This window comes from Tachyglossus aculeatus, chromosome X4 (assembly GCF_015852505.1).
Source record: "Tachyglossus aculeatus isolate mTacAcu1 chromosome X4, mTacAcu1.pri, whole genome shotgun sequence".
Taxonomy (NCBI): Eukaryota; Metazoa; Chordata; class Mammalia; order Monotremata; family Tachyglossidae; genus Tachyglossus; species Tachyglossus aculeatus.
The window spans coordinates 19339728-19354175 of NC_052098.1; the positions used below are offsets into that span (position 1 = coordinate 19339728).

The 14448-nt window shown below is 44.9% G+C and overlaps 1 protein-coding gene across 2 annotated transcripts in view; it reads left to right on the top strand.

Annotated features, from left to right (window-relative positions):
• UHRF2 (ubiquitin like with PHD and ring finger domains 2) overlaps positions 1–14448 on the top strand; it is a 136841-nt gene that overhangs the window by 48585 nt on the left and 73808 nt on the right. For both annotated transcript variants that reach the window (XM_038769492.1, XM_038769494.1), the window contains exon 4: positions 12057–12275. In XM_038769492.1, coding sequence (XP_038625420.1) covers positions 12057–12275 — 219 coding nt within the window. The remainder of the gene's footprint in view (positions 1–12056; positions 12276–14448) is intronic.

Genomic DNA, 14448 nt, shown 5'->3' on the forward strand with positions numbered 1-14448 from the left:
TCACCTCACTAGATTTCAACCCCCAGCCTTAATTTGGGGGTGGGGTGGGTTTGTGCTTATTCCTAAATTGCAGATTGCCAATTGAAGTGTTTTTTCATTTGCTTTTGGTTTGGAAAATGAGTTGAAAGCACTTAGAAGTTTGAACAATCTCATTTTGTAAAATATTGGATCCTTTCCTGCCAAGCTTTTTTTGATAGTATTATAAATATGTTACCTGTTATCCCTGACAGGTTCATTCATTTAGGATATAATCATTCATAAAAACCTTAGTCATAACAGTTTTAGGAGGTACTATTTTTATAATTTGTGATTAAGCCAGTTTTTCTCGAAGGTGGGTATAGGCCTCGTCAGCTCATCAACTAAGTAGGTTCCTTCCATGATGGATGCCTGAGGAATCGGAGCTGCTGTAAAAAGCTTCAGGGGCTGCCCCTGCCAGGGAGAAGAGCTGGGACACGCCCAGGAGGCACACAGGTCCTGTTCCTCACAGGAATATCTGAGCAGGGTAGCCCTTCCCTCTTCAGATTTCCTTTCTCCACAAGAGGAAAGAAAACTGCGAACTGATGCCACACCAAGGAGCGTGCCAGCAGAAGCTTCTCCTTCAAGGTAAGTCCATATGTTTGACCCAGGAAGGATAGGGGGACATAAGTACCCCCTCCTTTCTCCACCCTAGAAGATGTGGTTACTCTCACCCCTTTATTCAGCCTTCACATTTCCCCCTTCCTTTCTTGTCCTCGCAGGGACATTGGAGAAAGAGGATTTCCAGTCTGGGCACCCACTGGTCTCCCCAGACAGTCACCAGGAGACACCCTCCCTCTTCTCATCCCCCTCACCCACTGTCCCCTCCCGTCTCTCCCCCCACCACCCAACTATTCTCTAGTCTGCTAGTCTGGCCAGGGTCAAGATTTCCTAGTTCCTTTTCACCTAGTAGCCATCTGGGTCCTCCAGGCAGACCCTCTTTGCCAGGGTCCAGGCTAACCAGATTCCCCGCATACAAGCAAAGAGTTGGCAACAAGGAAGAAGAGAGGTCCCAGGGGTGGGATCAAGTCTCTCCTACCTTCTGGGGCACTTGAGCTGCCATACGGACAGCACCTCCGAACTGGGAAGCTTGAAGCCCTGCCCCTTTGCCTCAGCCAGCCAGTCCTGGGGTGTGGGAAGGCTCCCATACTCTCCCCTTTGGGGAGTACCCTTCCAGCCACTGCTCGACCTCTTACCCCATCTCCCCCATCCTGGATTTTTGGGTCTTGCTTTGCTAGGGTGGGAGTCTCCTGCTCCCGCCTATCACCGACACCTGACCCCTGTGTTATGGTCTAAGCGCTTAGTACAGTGCTCTGTGCACAGTAAGTGCTCAATAAATACGATTGAATGAATAGTCTCCCAAGTGCTTAATACAGTGCTGTGTTCAGAGTAAGCGCTCAGGAAATACTATTGATTGACCCAGGCAGCAGAAAAAGGTCTCCCAGCTTCCAGCTCCAGTCAGTCTTCCAGCAAGGCTGGTAATGGCCATTTTGGATTGTTGGGCACAGGTCAAACAAGCTATTTTGTTGTTCCTTCTCAGATAATGATTGGTGGGGGTTATGTGCTCCACATGTACAAGCATACCAATTTACCTGCCCCTGAGCCAGCAGTTATTATAGGGTAAGAAACTTCCCTTTTCTCTGGAGCAGTGGGAATTGTAGTTGGTTCCTTCTGCACCTTCTTTACCCCGAAGCAGGATTGACGTGGAGGACGGATCCTGGGGGCAGAAGACCCTCCAAGGGAGGATCCCCAGGGGAAATGTCCTCTTCCCGCACCCCTCCCCGTCCCTCTTTCTTCCCCCCACCCCACCTTCCCATTCCCTCCCCTGTCAACTAGCAGCCTACCTGCTCAGCCTACAAGCCTAGGGGCTATCTCTTCATTGCTCTGGCAGCTCACCTCTCCATGCTCGTAGTTCCACGGCTTCAACTGCCAAGCCTATAGTCTGCAATTACCTTTCAAGTGGATCAAGGCTTTCCAAGGACCTGGTGGAGCAGTGCAAAAATTTCATGGACTGCTCCACTATACTGGAGTCCGATTCACCTCTGCTGTCCGCGGGGACCCAAGATGAGGTAAATTGCTCTGCGCCGACCACAGCACCAGCTGAACCCACTCCGGAAAGCCCAAACATATCCATACCTTCCCCCCTCCCTCTTCCAGAGGCCCTCCCCCCCACACAAACACACCAACAGGCACCTCTGCAAATACTGGTTCATCTGCTGTGGCTCCTCCTTAAAGAGTTAATTTCTTTGGTCCTGCAGCAGATTTCCACTGCCCCATGTCCACACTGTCACCAGTATCTTCCACCTGTGGCTTCACCAAGTGGGACAGGAGTAGCACCAAGTCACAGGAGACCACCATGAATGCCTCCCAAGAGTCACAGGATAGCCATACAGAGAACCTGGAGCTGACAGAGGAAGTTGGATGTCCAAGAAGGCAAACATAACATAGTTCCTCCAAGTACCAACGTGTCGGTGCCACCATTCTGATATGAAGGACCTCAGAGCAAGCTTTTGGGGCTGTTTATGGTGCTGAGCAGGACCATCTGGAGCGGGTTACCTGTGGCGTGATGCTGGGCTGACCACTGTTCTGACTCAGCAATGGAATTTCTCATCTCTTGTCAAGAGGGTGACCTTGAGGTAATTAGCATTCATCCCAAACTCATGGAGCAGGAGTGGGAACCTGATATACTTTGCAAGAAATCAAGATGATGAGCCCATCCTACCCTAAATTCCCAAATCCGGCAAGGGACTTCATATCAAAGCACTAGATAAGTATTCCGGGATGTGCACCATGCTGTGTGTATAGTGTCTGAAGTTTTCTGTTATGTGGTTTTGTTCAGTTCAGAAGAAAGCCTTGGGCCAAAGCCAGAAGCAACCTGTCGAAGTATGAAACACTTCCCCCATGGTGCAATCAAGCTTTGAAGATGGCTTGGTTTCAGAAGTTCTCTGACTTCGTGGATTAAGGTCTTCCATGTGATACTGGTCTGTCTGTTGGCCATATCTTAAGAGTTGATCTGTGGTTCCTCCAAACTGACCTCCCCGGGACTCAATGCAACATCAAATTTGCAGGGTACATCACCGGTCTAAAATGGGAACACTCTAGGGAAGTGAGGAGACTTAAAGAAAAAGGCTGTAGAACCCAGAAAGGAAAAGGACAAGAGCTTCTACCAACCCAGCCCGCTTTTCCCTGTGCCCTGAAAGTCAGGAGACGTGAGGCCTATCCTGGACCTTACGGAGATCAGTCGTCCAGTGAAGAAAGAAAGATCCAAGATGGTCTTGCTACAGAACGTTTTCAGGGGACCATCTCTGCACCCTGGATCTCAAGAACACGTGCTCCCACATCCCACACTACCCAACCTATCAGAAAGCTTTGGATTTTAAGGAAGATATCACCATTTCTTAATTCAGGGACCTACCTTTTGGGTTGGCTTCTGCTCCCTGGGTAGTAGCTTGGTTTACGCAAAAATGGGAATACCTGGGTTTCCAAATCCAGGTGACTGGAGGCAACAAGCCCTAGGGGACTGTTCTCTAGTCCCAACTCTGCCATTGCTCTGCTACGTGAACCTTGGGCCCAACTTGGTATGTATCGACTTAGGCCATCCTCCAAGGAAAAACAAGAATATCCAGGTCACAATCCATTCCTCCCTGTCCTCTAGGAAGGCTTAACCATGGACCTTGTCAGGGGTGCTGGCAGCCATCCTAGAGAGCCTATCACTTGGAAAACTGTAGTTGTGGAGACCTTAATTAGAATTGAGGAACCAATGGGCTCAGGCATCTCAACCTCTGGAGAAGAAGCATCAACGGCACAGTCTTGGATTTCTTGCAGGACCTTTCATCTGGAAAAGAATTTCAGAACTGCACGGAACCAGGTGGTGTTTGCCACGGATGCACCACTAGTGGGGTGCAGAACTCCTGGGTGAGGAAAGGGAATCCAAGGCATCTGATTTCCCCCTGAGAGGCAAATTTCTATGTTGGCATCCTGGAGGTGAAAGTGATGCTGAACAGTTTCAAAGCTTTCCCAGAATTCCTCGAAGGCCAATACATCTCAATTCAAGTGGAAAATCTGCAAATGATTCATTACATAAGCTAGGTGGAGGAGAGGCCGCATCAGGCCAAAGTGAAATCTGTGGGTCTTCAAAACCAGAACCTAGTGGTCAGACTCCTACCCAGCAGGAAAACCGAACTCGGTGTGGATGCCTGAAGAAGAAGGGAAGCAGCAAACCTCCATGAATGATCAGTCAGCAACTCGATTATCAACCACCTATTCTCGGAGTGCAAACTGGAGAGGGCCCTATTCTCCCCAGAGGAAAACCGAAAGACTCGGCTCTTCTCTCATCTATCCAGTCAAAGCCCAAAAGCCACAGAAGACTTCAACACCCGTGTGGTCTCTCTGACCTCAGTCTTCTCGAACTCTTACAAAACTGTCCCACCTAGAAGGAACTCTCCCTCTGATCACCTCACTTTGGGCCTAGGCAAGAATGGTTCTCCTCCATCGTGGAACTAGTGGTAGACACCTCTGTGGGACTTAACCTGTTCTGACTCAGGGTCAGGTCCAGATACAACACCCTGGTCAGTCCCAAGATGCCTGGTTCCTGAATATACAGTCTCGGTGAGAGTGGCCTCCGTAATGTGGATTGCATTTCTCAGATTGAGCAAGGAAACCTTAAGAGTAGTGAGTGTCATCAATTTTAGTGCTTGGCGTGCGCCCTAACAGCTCAACCTCATCTCCTGCCCCACCCTGTAAGGGCACGTAAAACAGTTGGAAGTCTGGACTCCAAGCATCAAAGTGCACCTAGCAGCACCCTCTGCTTTCCTTGAGACAGTAAGGTTGGAAACTCAGTGCATTCCAACCCCCTTGACTTGAGGTTTATGACAGCTTAGTGGAGAACTTCCCTTCAGTAAGAACTCTTTCATCATTGTGAATGTCATCCTTTCACAATGGACACAAGGAGCTTTCCAAGTACTGCTGTGCTGCTCTGTAACCTTCCTCTCCTGGAAGATGTTCTGGTTGATTCATGGCTGTTCCCTCAGCAAGAGGGATCAGCAAAATATTGGCTTTGGTTTCCTAACTAAGGCCACCCTGCTTTCCCCTCAAAGGTAACAACTGCCTCCCATCTAGAAACTGGCCAGTTTACAAAGGCAAGGTTCAAAAATCAAGCATCTTCCAAAAAGATCCAGGGATGACAAAAGACCACCGGCTGATTACGTGTGAGCGCTGTAGGGTAGCTGTTACTAAAGCTAATGTGGTACCAGGGTATATTATAAGAAGTGGGACGTCCAAGCACCAGAAGCTCTTTATAGCTGTCTTGTTTGAAGATAATGCTGCTGATGGTGAGATTGAATCCATGAGTGTTATGCTATTGAAACCATCGTAGTATGGTAGGGCACCTTTTCTATTCCCCGAGCATTTGGAGTGACCAGTGTACCCCAAGTAGGGCCACTTAGACCCCAGAGGCACTGTCAAATGGTCTGGCTAGCTCTCAGCGCGAGATCAGTGTAGGAACTGTGTGTGATTTGTAGGAATTTAGTTTAGGAAGATGAGGGGAAAGGAATATTCTACTGCCAGTGGAACGTGGACTTAAGTGTTTTGCCATAGTAGTGATGGTTTATGCTGAGCTAGATTGTAAGCTCCTTGAGGGCAGGGATCGTGTCTTTTCATCACTATTCATATTTATTGAGCATCTGCTGTGTGCCGAGCACTGTACTAGGTTCTCGGCACATACAATAAAGGAAGACACGGTCTCTGCCCTGGAGGAGTAAACAGTTTAATGGTGGGGAGATAGATAACAATTGCAAGCATATGACAGGAAATGCTGTACTTCAGTGTAGCTCTGGGGAACTGAAGCATTCAGGTTTTTTCTTCTATTGTATGTTTCCAACTGCCTAGTACAATCCTCTGCACACAGGTGCTCAGTAAATACTGATGATGATGATGATGGTTGTGACCAGTGTCTTGGAACAGAATATCTCTGTGAGACCTCATCAGCAGACACTGTACACTAACCCATTTCAAAAGCCTTTTGATGAGCATGGCACTTAGGTTGGTTTTAGTAAGTGTTGGGAAGTCTATTCTGTTTTCTTGCAAAAGGAGTGGAAAAGCAAAGGCTAGTGGAAAAACTAAGAAAACAAAGTAATATGCATATATATCAATTGGCTTTTATATCAGAGGCTTTCCCATCCACAGTGAAGTTTATTCATAAATAAGAGAGTGGCTGGAAAAAGCGTAAGGTAAGAGGTATCCCTCCGTCAGTCGGACTTGCCCTGTTGTTTTATCAGTAGTGGTGATAGTGGTGAATCAATCATAATCACATTCTGTACCCAGGCCCCTTTTGGCTGATAGCATGCATTGTGAGATGGCTAGAGTGCAAATAACTGTGGTTGTTTTCATTCATTCATTCAATCGTGTTTATTGAGCGCTTACTGTATGTGTAGAGCACTGAACTAAGCACTTGGGAAAGTGTTCTGAAGATGCAATCTCCAAAGCTTTGGGAGAATTTGTCTACTTTGAGGAATGGATGAGAAGAGTTCAGACCTACTCCCAGCCATTAGAAGTGGCATCAGAGAACACCTCAGCCCACTCCCTCCTGCAGAGGACCAGTGGGGTATTCTGGACTCCAGCCTTTAAAACACTTGAAATTTTCTGGAGCACTAGGGCTGAGTCTGTTTCATGGTTTAGTGCCAGCAGGATTTTGGGGGCAAAGGTCAGCCATTTTGGTCTCCGGGGTGCCCACCCCCGTAATTTCATTCCTTTACCTTGCAAGCTCCTTGTGGGCCAGACCACGTCTTTGACTCTTTATTGTATTCTCCTGAGTGCCTAGTACCGTACTCGGCACACAGGTGATTAATGAATTCAGTCTGTGGCCCTAGAGCCGACTGTCTGTGCGTACCCTCCAAGCAGCACACACTGGTGTGATTCCAGTGTGCTTCCTACCTTGGTACAGTGGAGCTCTCAGTAGATGTATGAATTGCTATAGTTTTGACTGAAAATACAGCTTTTAGGAAGTGGATTAGGGGAATGAAAGTTGGGGGCAATGTGAGAGGGAAGAGGAAAGGCAGTAAAGGAGGTTGGGTGCACTTTACCACATTCACCAATTCCACTAAGATGAGGAAGAGAGACCCAGAAGCCTCACACAATCCATGAAGCACCTTTTTCCTGCTGCCAAGGTCTGTCTTGTCTTTGGTCAGACCAGTGTGGAAAAAGGAACAAAATTAATTAAGGGACTGAAAAGTAAGACCTGTGAAGGAGCCATTAAGGAGTGGTTGGAGAGGTTATTAAGTAGCTGTCCAAGCATTTGAAGGACAAAGTCCCCAAAAAGCAGAATAAAAGGAAATGGATTTCCATTTGAGGGATAGAGTTGAGTTGGACATAAGGAAGAACAACTTTGCTGTCCAGGTGGTAAAGACATCAGGAAGTTACTGATGTTCATTGTCCCAGAAGATTTGGGATTGGGGGGGAGTTCATTCAATCAATTGTATTTGAGAGCTTACTGTGTGCAAAACACTGTACTAAGCGCTTTGGGAGGTTGGGACGGGGTTGTGGGGGGTGAGCAGGTGGGAATCGATAAACATCTAACTTGAGTAGGTCAGTCTTTCACCAGCCCAGAGACATTGGGCTGAACTTGATTTTCTTAAGAGGTCCCTTCCAGCTCTGATTCTTTGAAATGATGATATGATTATTTGGAGATTGTTTAGAATTCCATCCACAGAAAATTGAGAATGCAGCCTAATAGCAGATTGACACCCGGCAATCCCCACCACCCCCAGTTTATTAGCATAATGTAATGAAACCTTCAAACTGTTTTGAATAGTTCCCAATGTGAAGAATGTATTCAGTATTGGAAAGATTTGAATTCTTATGTAGCACCCACTAAGCATGATCAATTACTTGCAGTCCGAGAGGCTTGAACTATATGTGATGGCATTCTAAGTTTGACAATTTGAGCATCGATTCCTCCATTTGCTTATTTTTTTCCTTAGAAGGCAGGCTGAAGTATTTCTTCCCTCCTAAATGACGAGACTTACTTTAAATGGAGTGTAAATTCAGATCCATGGGATCATGTGGGTCAAAGATGTTGTAAACTAGAACATAATGGTGATGTGCATGCATTTGTGACACTTATGCCCCACGCCTTTCCACCCAGCTTTTTACTTCCTTCGTGCTTTTTAACTTATGGAAGAAATGGTGTAGTTTTCTGCTGACTTATAAAACATAAAAACTGTTAGGTCTTTTGTGGTGACCATATTTGCATTCCCAGAACAATTTTTATTGTGTTGATTTAGTTGTCTGCTTTACCATGTGTAGTTCTCTTCCCCAGTATAAACTACTATTAGGGCCTGCCTGTATATAGGAGTATGGGAAGGAGTCATATCTTAACAGCTCTGTGGGCATGACTACAAGAAATAAGGGTAGCCCAGTTAGGCATTGGGGGCAGAGGCAGAAAGATTTATCGGACTTGGTGCAGGGTTTTGTGATTCTTCCCCTTGACCGCACTGTTGTATCAGTGATGGCGCACTGATTCGAACAGTATTGTATGCCACAATCCCCGTTAGTTATGTGTCCCACTTGTTTGGTATACATCCTTCCCTGCCATTTTATTACCCTGCTGGCCAGTGGTACATTCAAAATTAATTGTGCATGAGGCACTGCTTGCAGAATTAGTGCCCCCTAATTCACCTGCAGTGGACTCCCTCCCCCCCCCCCCAAAAAAAAAAAAACACCGGCTCAAGTGTGGCTGAACATGTGGAGTTCTGATGGGCCAAAGTGTCTGATATTTGCTGTACCTGGTTCAACTAAACTTTATCTTTAGCTGTAAATACACATCCATATGTCCCCATTTTAAATGAGATTACCCATCATCATCAACAGTATTTCTTAAAAACCTCCTTCGTGCAAGGTGTAGGGAATACAAAAGAAGAAAAGCTGTGATTGCTCTACTCAAGGAATGTGGGGTAATGGGAGAGATGAGCAAACCCAAAATGAGTGGGGAAAAAAGCAATGTGTAGGAGAATAGGTACAAGCAGTAAATGAAGTCTGGATCACAAAAATATCCAGTCAGTGGAGAAATTAATGGGCGAATGCCTCCTGAAGGAGTTGACTTTTTAGGAAGGTTTTGAAGGTGGGATAAGGCTATAGTTTGGCAAAGTTGAGGAGAGAGGGTATTCCCCGCAGGCACGAGATAGGGGACTGAGACAGAGCCAAGTGCGAGGGGGCAATTAGGAAGTTTTTGGGAGGAGCTAAGAACATGAGTGGAGATGTAGAGAACAGAGCAGATAGGCAATAGAAAGCCAGATGATAGAAAATCTTGAAGCCGATGGATTAAGTGTTTTTGTTTTTATATGCAAAGCAATGGGAAGGCATTGAAGATTTATTTATTCAGTTGACTGTAGTTCACTCAGAAACTCTTGGATACATGAGAAGCTTCTCACCAATTAATGTTGGGTCCTGGCACTTCCCCCAACAGTCAGGAGAAGGACCAGGAAGAGATCCAGCCCAGAGAACCTGGGAGAGGAGTGGCGGAGAAGGCTAGGGGGATTCCTTTCTTCAGTCAGGACATTCTCCTTGCCTCTTCCAGGGAGCTTCAGAGAGGCCAGGTCTCTTGCTGGCCTTCTTGGCCCTTCTACACCGATCTTCTCTAGGCCAATTTTGTCTGGCTGCTGCTCCCTATTTGCCAAGGTCCTTAGACTAGTATGAATGTTGAGTTTCCAGGCTTTGGAACTGAAAATTAAAACACAGCCTTATGTATATTCTTTTCAATTGTAACTCAATTTTAACATTTTCAAGTGTCGTGAAAATGTCATGGGCATATGGTTCTAAAGGGCTTGTTCACCTGGGTGAGGGCTACTTGTTGGCAGGTGTTTTCCTTTGTAAATTCTTGTGGGTTTTTCTGAGGTTAGCAGAGCTGCTCCAGTAAGACTCAGCTACCTAGTACCAATCCATGTCTCTACCTTCTCTCCTCAAGTTCAACATCCACCTGCTGTCTGCCTATCTGGGTAGACAGGCTAATTCTAGTGGTGGAGTTAAGTATTTAACCCCTCCAATCACCTATTTTCTTTTTCCTTCATGTAAAGGCAGGTTAATGGTAAGTCTTGCCCCCCTCCCCGCCAGAAAATTACGAGGTTTATTTTAAGGGGACTGTAGGTTCAGGTCCATGGGATCATGTGGGTCAAAGGGGCTGTAAACTAGAATGAACTAGTCATTTGCACGTATCTCAGACACCTATGCCCTATGCATTTCGGCCCAGCTTTTTACACTGCTGATTTCATCATCGACATAGTGGAGTTGTCATGAACGGCTTCTAAGCCTTCAGGTGGCAGGTTGCTGGTAGTAACTAGGTTCATTCCAGATGAAGCTGAGAACACTGGACCAATCCCATCAGACTGCAAGGTGTGTGCAGAGTACCGAGTTCCTGTCAGGGTCTGCTTTTCACACTTTCCACGTCTTCTGCGGGAACTGAGAGAAGAGTCAGAATGGGTACAAAGGGTTTGCCCCTCCAGTACTGGTTTACGGGTGCCAGTTTACACCAGAGAGTGAATGTTTAGGTGCTGTTGGTTGAATTGACCCTCTTTATTGCAGGCAAAAAGTTGGAATCCCATGAGCCTGTGTAGGGGAGAGTAAGAGCCTGGTGGTCCAAATTGTTTGCAGATTTGGACAGCCGGACTAATAATGATGATACTAATAATAACTGTGGTATTAAGTGCTTTCTGTGTGCCAGGCACTGTAGTAAGTGCTGGGGTAGATACAGTCAAACCAGGTTGGACATAGTCCCTGTCCCACATGAGGCTAACAGTCTTATCCCCATTTTACAGATGAGGTAACTGAGGCACAGGAAGTAATAATAATAATAATGGCATTTATTAAGCACTTACTATCAATCAATCAATCAATCAATCAATCGTATTTATTGAGCGCTTACTATGTGCAGAGCACTGTAGCACTTTTCTAAGCGCTGGGAAGGTTACAAAGTGATCAGGTTGTCCCACGGGGGGCTCACAGTCTTCATCCCCATTTGACAGATGAGGGAACTGAGGCCCAGAGAAGTGAAGTGACTTGCCCAAAGTCACACAGCTGACAATTGGCGGAGCCAGGATTTGAACCCATGACCTCTGACTCCAAAGCCCGGGCTCTTTCCCACTGAGCCACGCTGCTTCTAAAACTTGCTGGGTTCAAAAGAGCAGCTCTAGGATTTTGTAGTCCTTTTGAGCAGCAGGAGGGTAGGGGAACTGGGCAACTGAGAGCAACTGGGCCTTGAGGTTGTAGTCTAGTCCTCTCTCCTTTCCGCATGGCTGCTGGTGTGCTGAACGGCAGCCAAAGAAAGCTTTCTGAAGCTTAGTTGTGTGCATGTGCACATTTTGTTAGGTGTCTGCAGGTGTCCTCTCAGCTTCAAACAATTGGGGTTGGCTGGTTAAGGAAGATATTTGCCATGGGCACTACTATTTAGAAGAGCAGACCCCTTCTAATCTGCGTGACTCAGTAGAGATAAGCACACCTGCATGCTCTTTTTTAAAGGCAGTAATTTAAAAGATTGTAAGCTCTTTGAGGGCAGTGATCGTGTCTATTGTATGTTCTCCCAAGGTCTAGTAGAGTGCTCTGCACACTAGGTGCTCAGTAAACACTATTGAGGTGAGGATACATAAGGATGTGTTTTTAATTTTGAGTTCCTCATTATGGACCTAAAATTTGCTTTGGGGTGTGTCTTTGTTACCTTCCTTTTTGGTCCCTCTTGGAGACTGCCCTTTTATTAGGATAACTAATAAATTATGTTTTGCTTTTTAGCACTCTAGATGGTCTGGTTAATTTAGACTGGACAAAGTATGAAAGCTTACTATAATCGGAGTTCAGCCAAAGTGCCCGATGGTGGAATCTTACCACTGATTTTCCTTTCTATTTAAAATGCCAATTTTAGATGGTAACCCCGTGGACACTGTGTTTTTATCTGACTGCTTAGCTACTCTTTGATACCTAATGGGATGAATACATTTCGTGTTAACTTGTTTCCACAGCTTTGGAAATGCTGGTTATAATCCTTTCTGTTGTTTTCCAAGGTATCCGGAAAATGGTATCATAGAAATGGGTGCCAATAATCTTCGACCACGGGCAAGAACCATCCTGAAGTGGAATGAACTCAATGTAGGTGACGTGGTGATGGTTAACTACAATGTAGAGACTCCTGAAGAACGAGGATTCTGGTTTGATGCAGAAATTACCACTTTGAGGGAAATCTCAAGGACTAACAAAGAAGTTCATGCCAAAATTATGCTGGGGTAAGAGTTTTCTTTGTTGCAAAATCAAGGCTGCTTATTTTTTTTCCAGCTCTTAACTCTCAAGTCAAGGAAAAACTTCTGTTTTCGTTCCAACCAAACAGGATCTGCTAGTAGTAATACAATTGTAAAAAATTATAGTTTTTATCTTGTGGAATTCACGTGTTTCCAGGGTTAAGCTAGTGGTTGAGTCTATGGTTTGTTGTCACAGCAAAGCTCAAGATAATTGCCTATGATTTTGCCAGAGCAATATTCTCAGTTTTGTGGCTCAGCAGTCTCAGTTCTTAAATAAGTTGAAATTTGTCAGTCATGGTATTTATGGAGCGCTCACTCTGTGCAGAGCACTGTACTAAACTCTTGAAAGAGTACAATGCAACAGAGGTGGTAGTCCCGTTCCCTGCTCACAAGCACCTTACGATCTAGAGGGGGACACAGACATCAGTATAAATACATAAATTTTGGATGTGTCTAAAAGGGGTGGGGGGTGGTGTGAACACCAATGCCCAAAGGGTACAGATCCAAGTGAAAAAAAATAAAATTTCCTTGTATACAAGTTGGCACGATCCCATTTGATCTTTGAACAACCCTATGTGACCTGTTCCATTTTGGTCCATAATTTTGAAAGTGATAGATATCTTTGAAAAGCTTATTGACAGATCTTGATGGAAGCATTGAAAAACCAAACAATCAGTGGCATTGGAGTGTTTGCTGTGCAGAATACTGTACTGTTTGGGAGAGTACAATGCAGTAGTGTTGGTAGATACAATCCCTGCCCACAAGGAGCTTGCAATCAACAACTTTCCAACATTGGCATGTTTATTCATTTTTCCATTGGGCAGTCTGCCCAATTATCTGTCAATGCCATATTTGTTCAGAAAACTAAGCTTGGCCATCAGCGCCTCAGCGCCTCATTTTAATATGTAACATTAAGAATCCCATATATTACAGAAGTAAGGATGTGTCAGTGCTTAGTGAATAGATTTAAGAATTTGAAGATTGTTAATATTTTCATTCACTCCTATGATGAATGCCATTAGGTTTCAGGAAGATGAAAGTTATTTTTTAATTTAAAATACAAATTTTAAAAGAATTGGCATTAGGTATAGATACACTTATCTGGTTGTCACCTTCAATAAGGAGCCCTTAAGATTGATTAGAGGTGTAGGCTCTCTTGTATTCTCCAGTGTCTAAATTTCTCATTACAATTGCCTGGACTATACACCCGGAAAAGAATTAATCACTATAGCCTGCAACTCGAATCCTTGTAGAGCCTTGTCTTCAAAAGTCAGCGCCTTGAATCAGTAGCAAATTATGTGGATCCCAGTATATAAATGTAATAAGCGCATTTCACACCACATGTAGGGGAATGCTTCAATCAGAACTGTATTATTTTTGTTACGAAGATTCTTTTATGTGCATGTGAGGAATTTGGTTGGTGACTTAAGACTATTTGTTTATTGGTCATGATTTCAGTCCTTTGCTAATTCTCAAATGAAAAAAATGACCTTTATTTTTTCAGCCTTTCTACAGAGATTTAGCGATTTCACTATTTTGCTTTCTAAAATTGGTGGAAAACTGATCTTTCCTAGACTCTTCCCAATAGAAATCTTTGGTCTCTGTGCAGCCATGCAAAGCCAATCTATTCCATGCCATGTACTAGCAGAAAACACAGTGAAAATGTCTGTGATGTAGTTCAGTGGTGGTTGTGCCAGATTTCCTGGTGGTCCCTTGGGAGCTCTTCCAGCTCTTTTTACATTTGGCTGAAATGTTTCTTGGATTGCATTTCAGTACATTTACACTCGTGACCTGACTGGAAGTTTGGTGTGTAAAATTTAGCAAAATGATTAGCATGTTCTCGGGAGTAGGCCAGAGTTGTTTTTTTTACATTTTCACTGAAGAGCTCAAATTAGTGGTATTGGAAAACATCCAGAAATCTGCTCACCACTGATTTGCATATTTCCCAAACTCACAAAGTCAAGGAGAGACCAATTCTAGGGACTCACTTGCCCAGACAAGTAAAAAAAAGTTTTCTTCAGAACCCACAATTCCCTGCATCGTAACAGCCAAGAAATCCTGCCCGCTGCTGAAGTGAGGAGCAAGCACAACTAATTAATTGATGGTATTTATTGAGTGCTTACTGTGTGCAGAGCACTGAACTAAGCATTTGGGAAAGTGC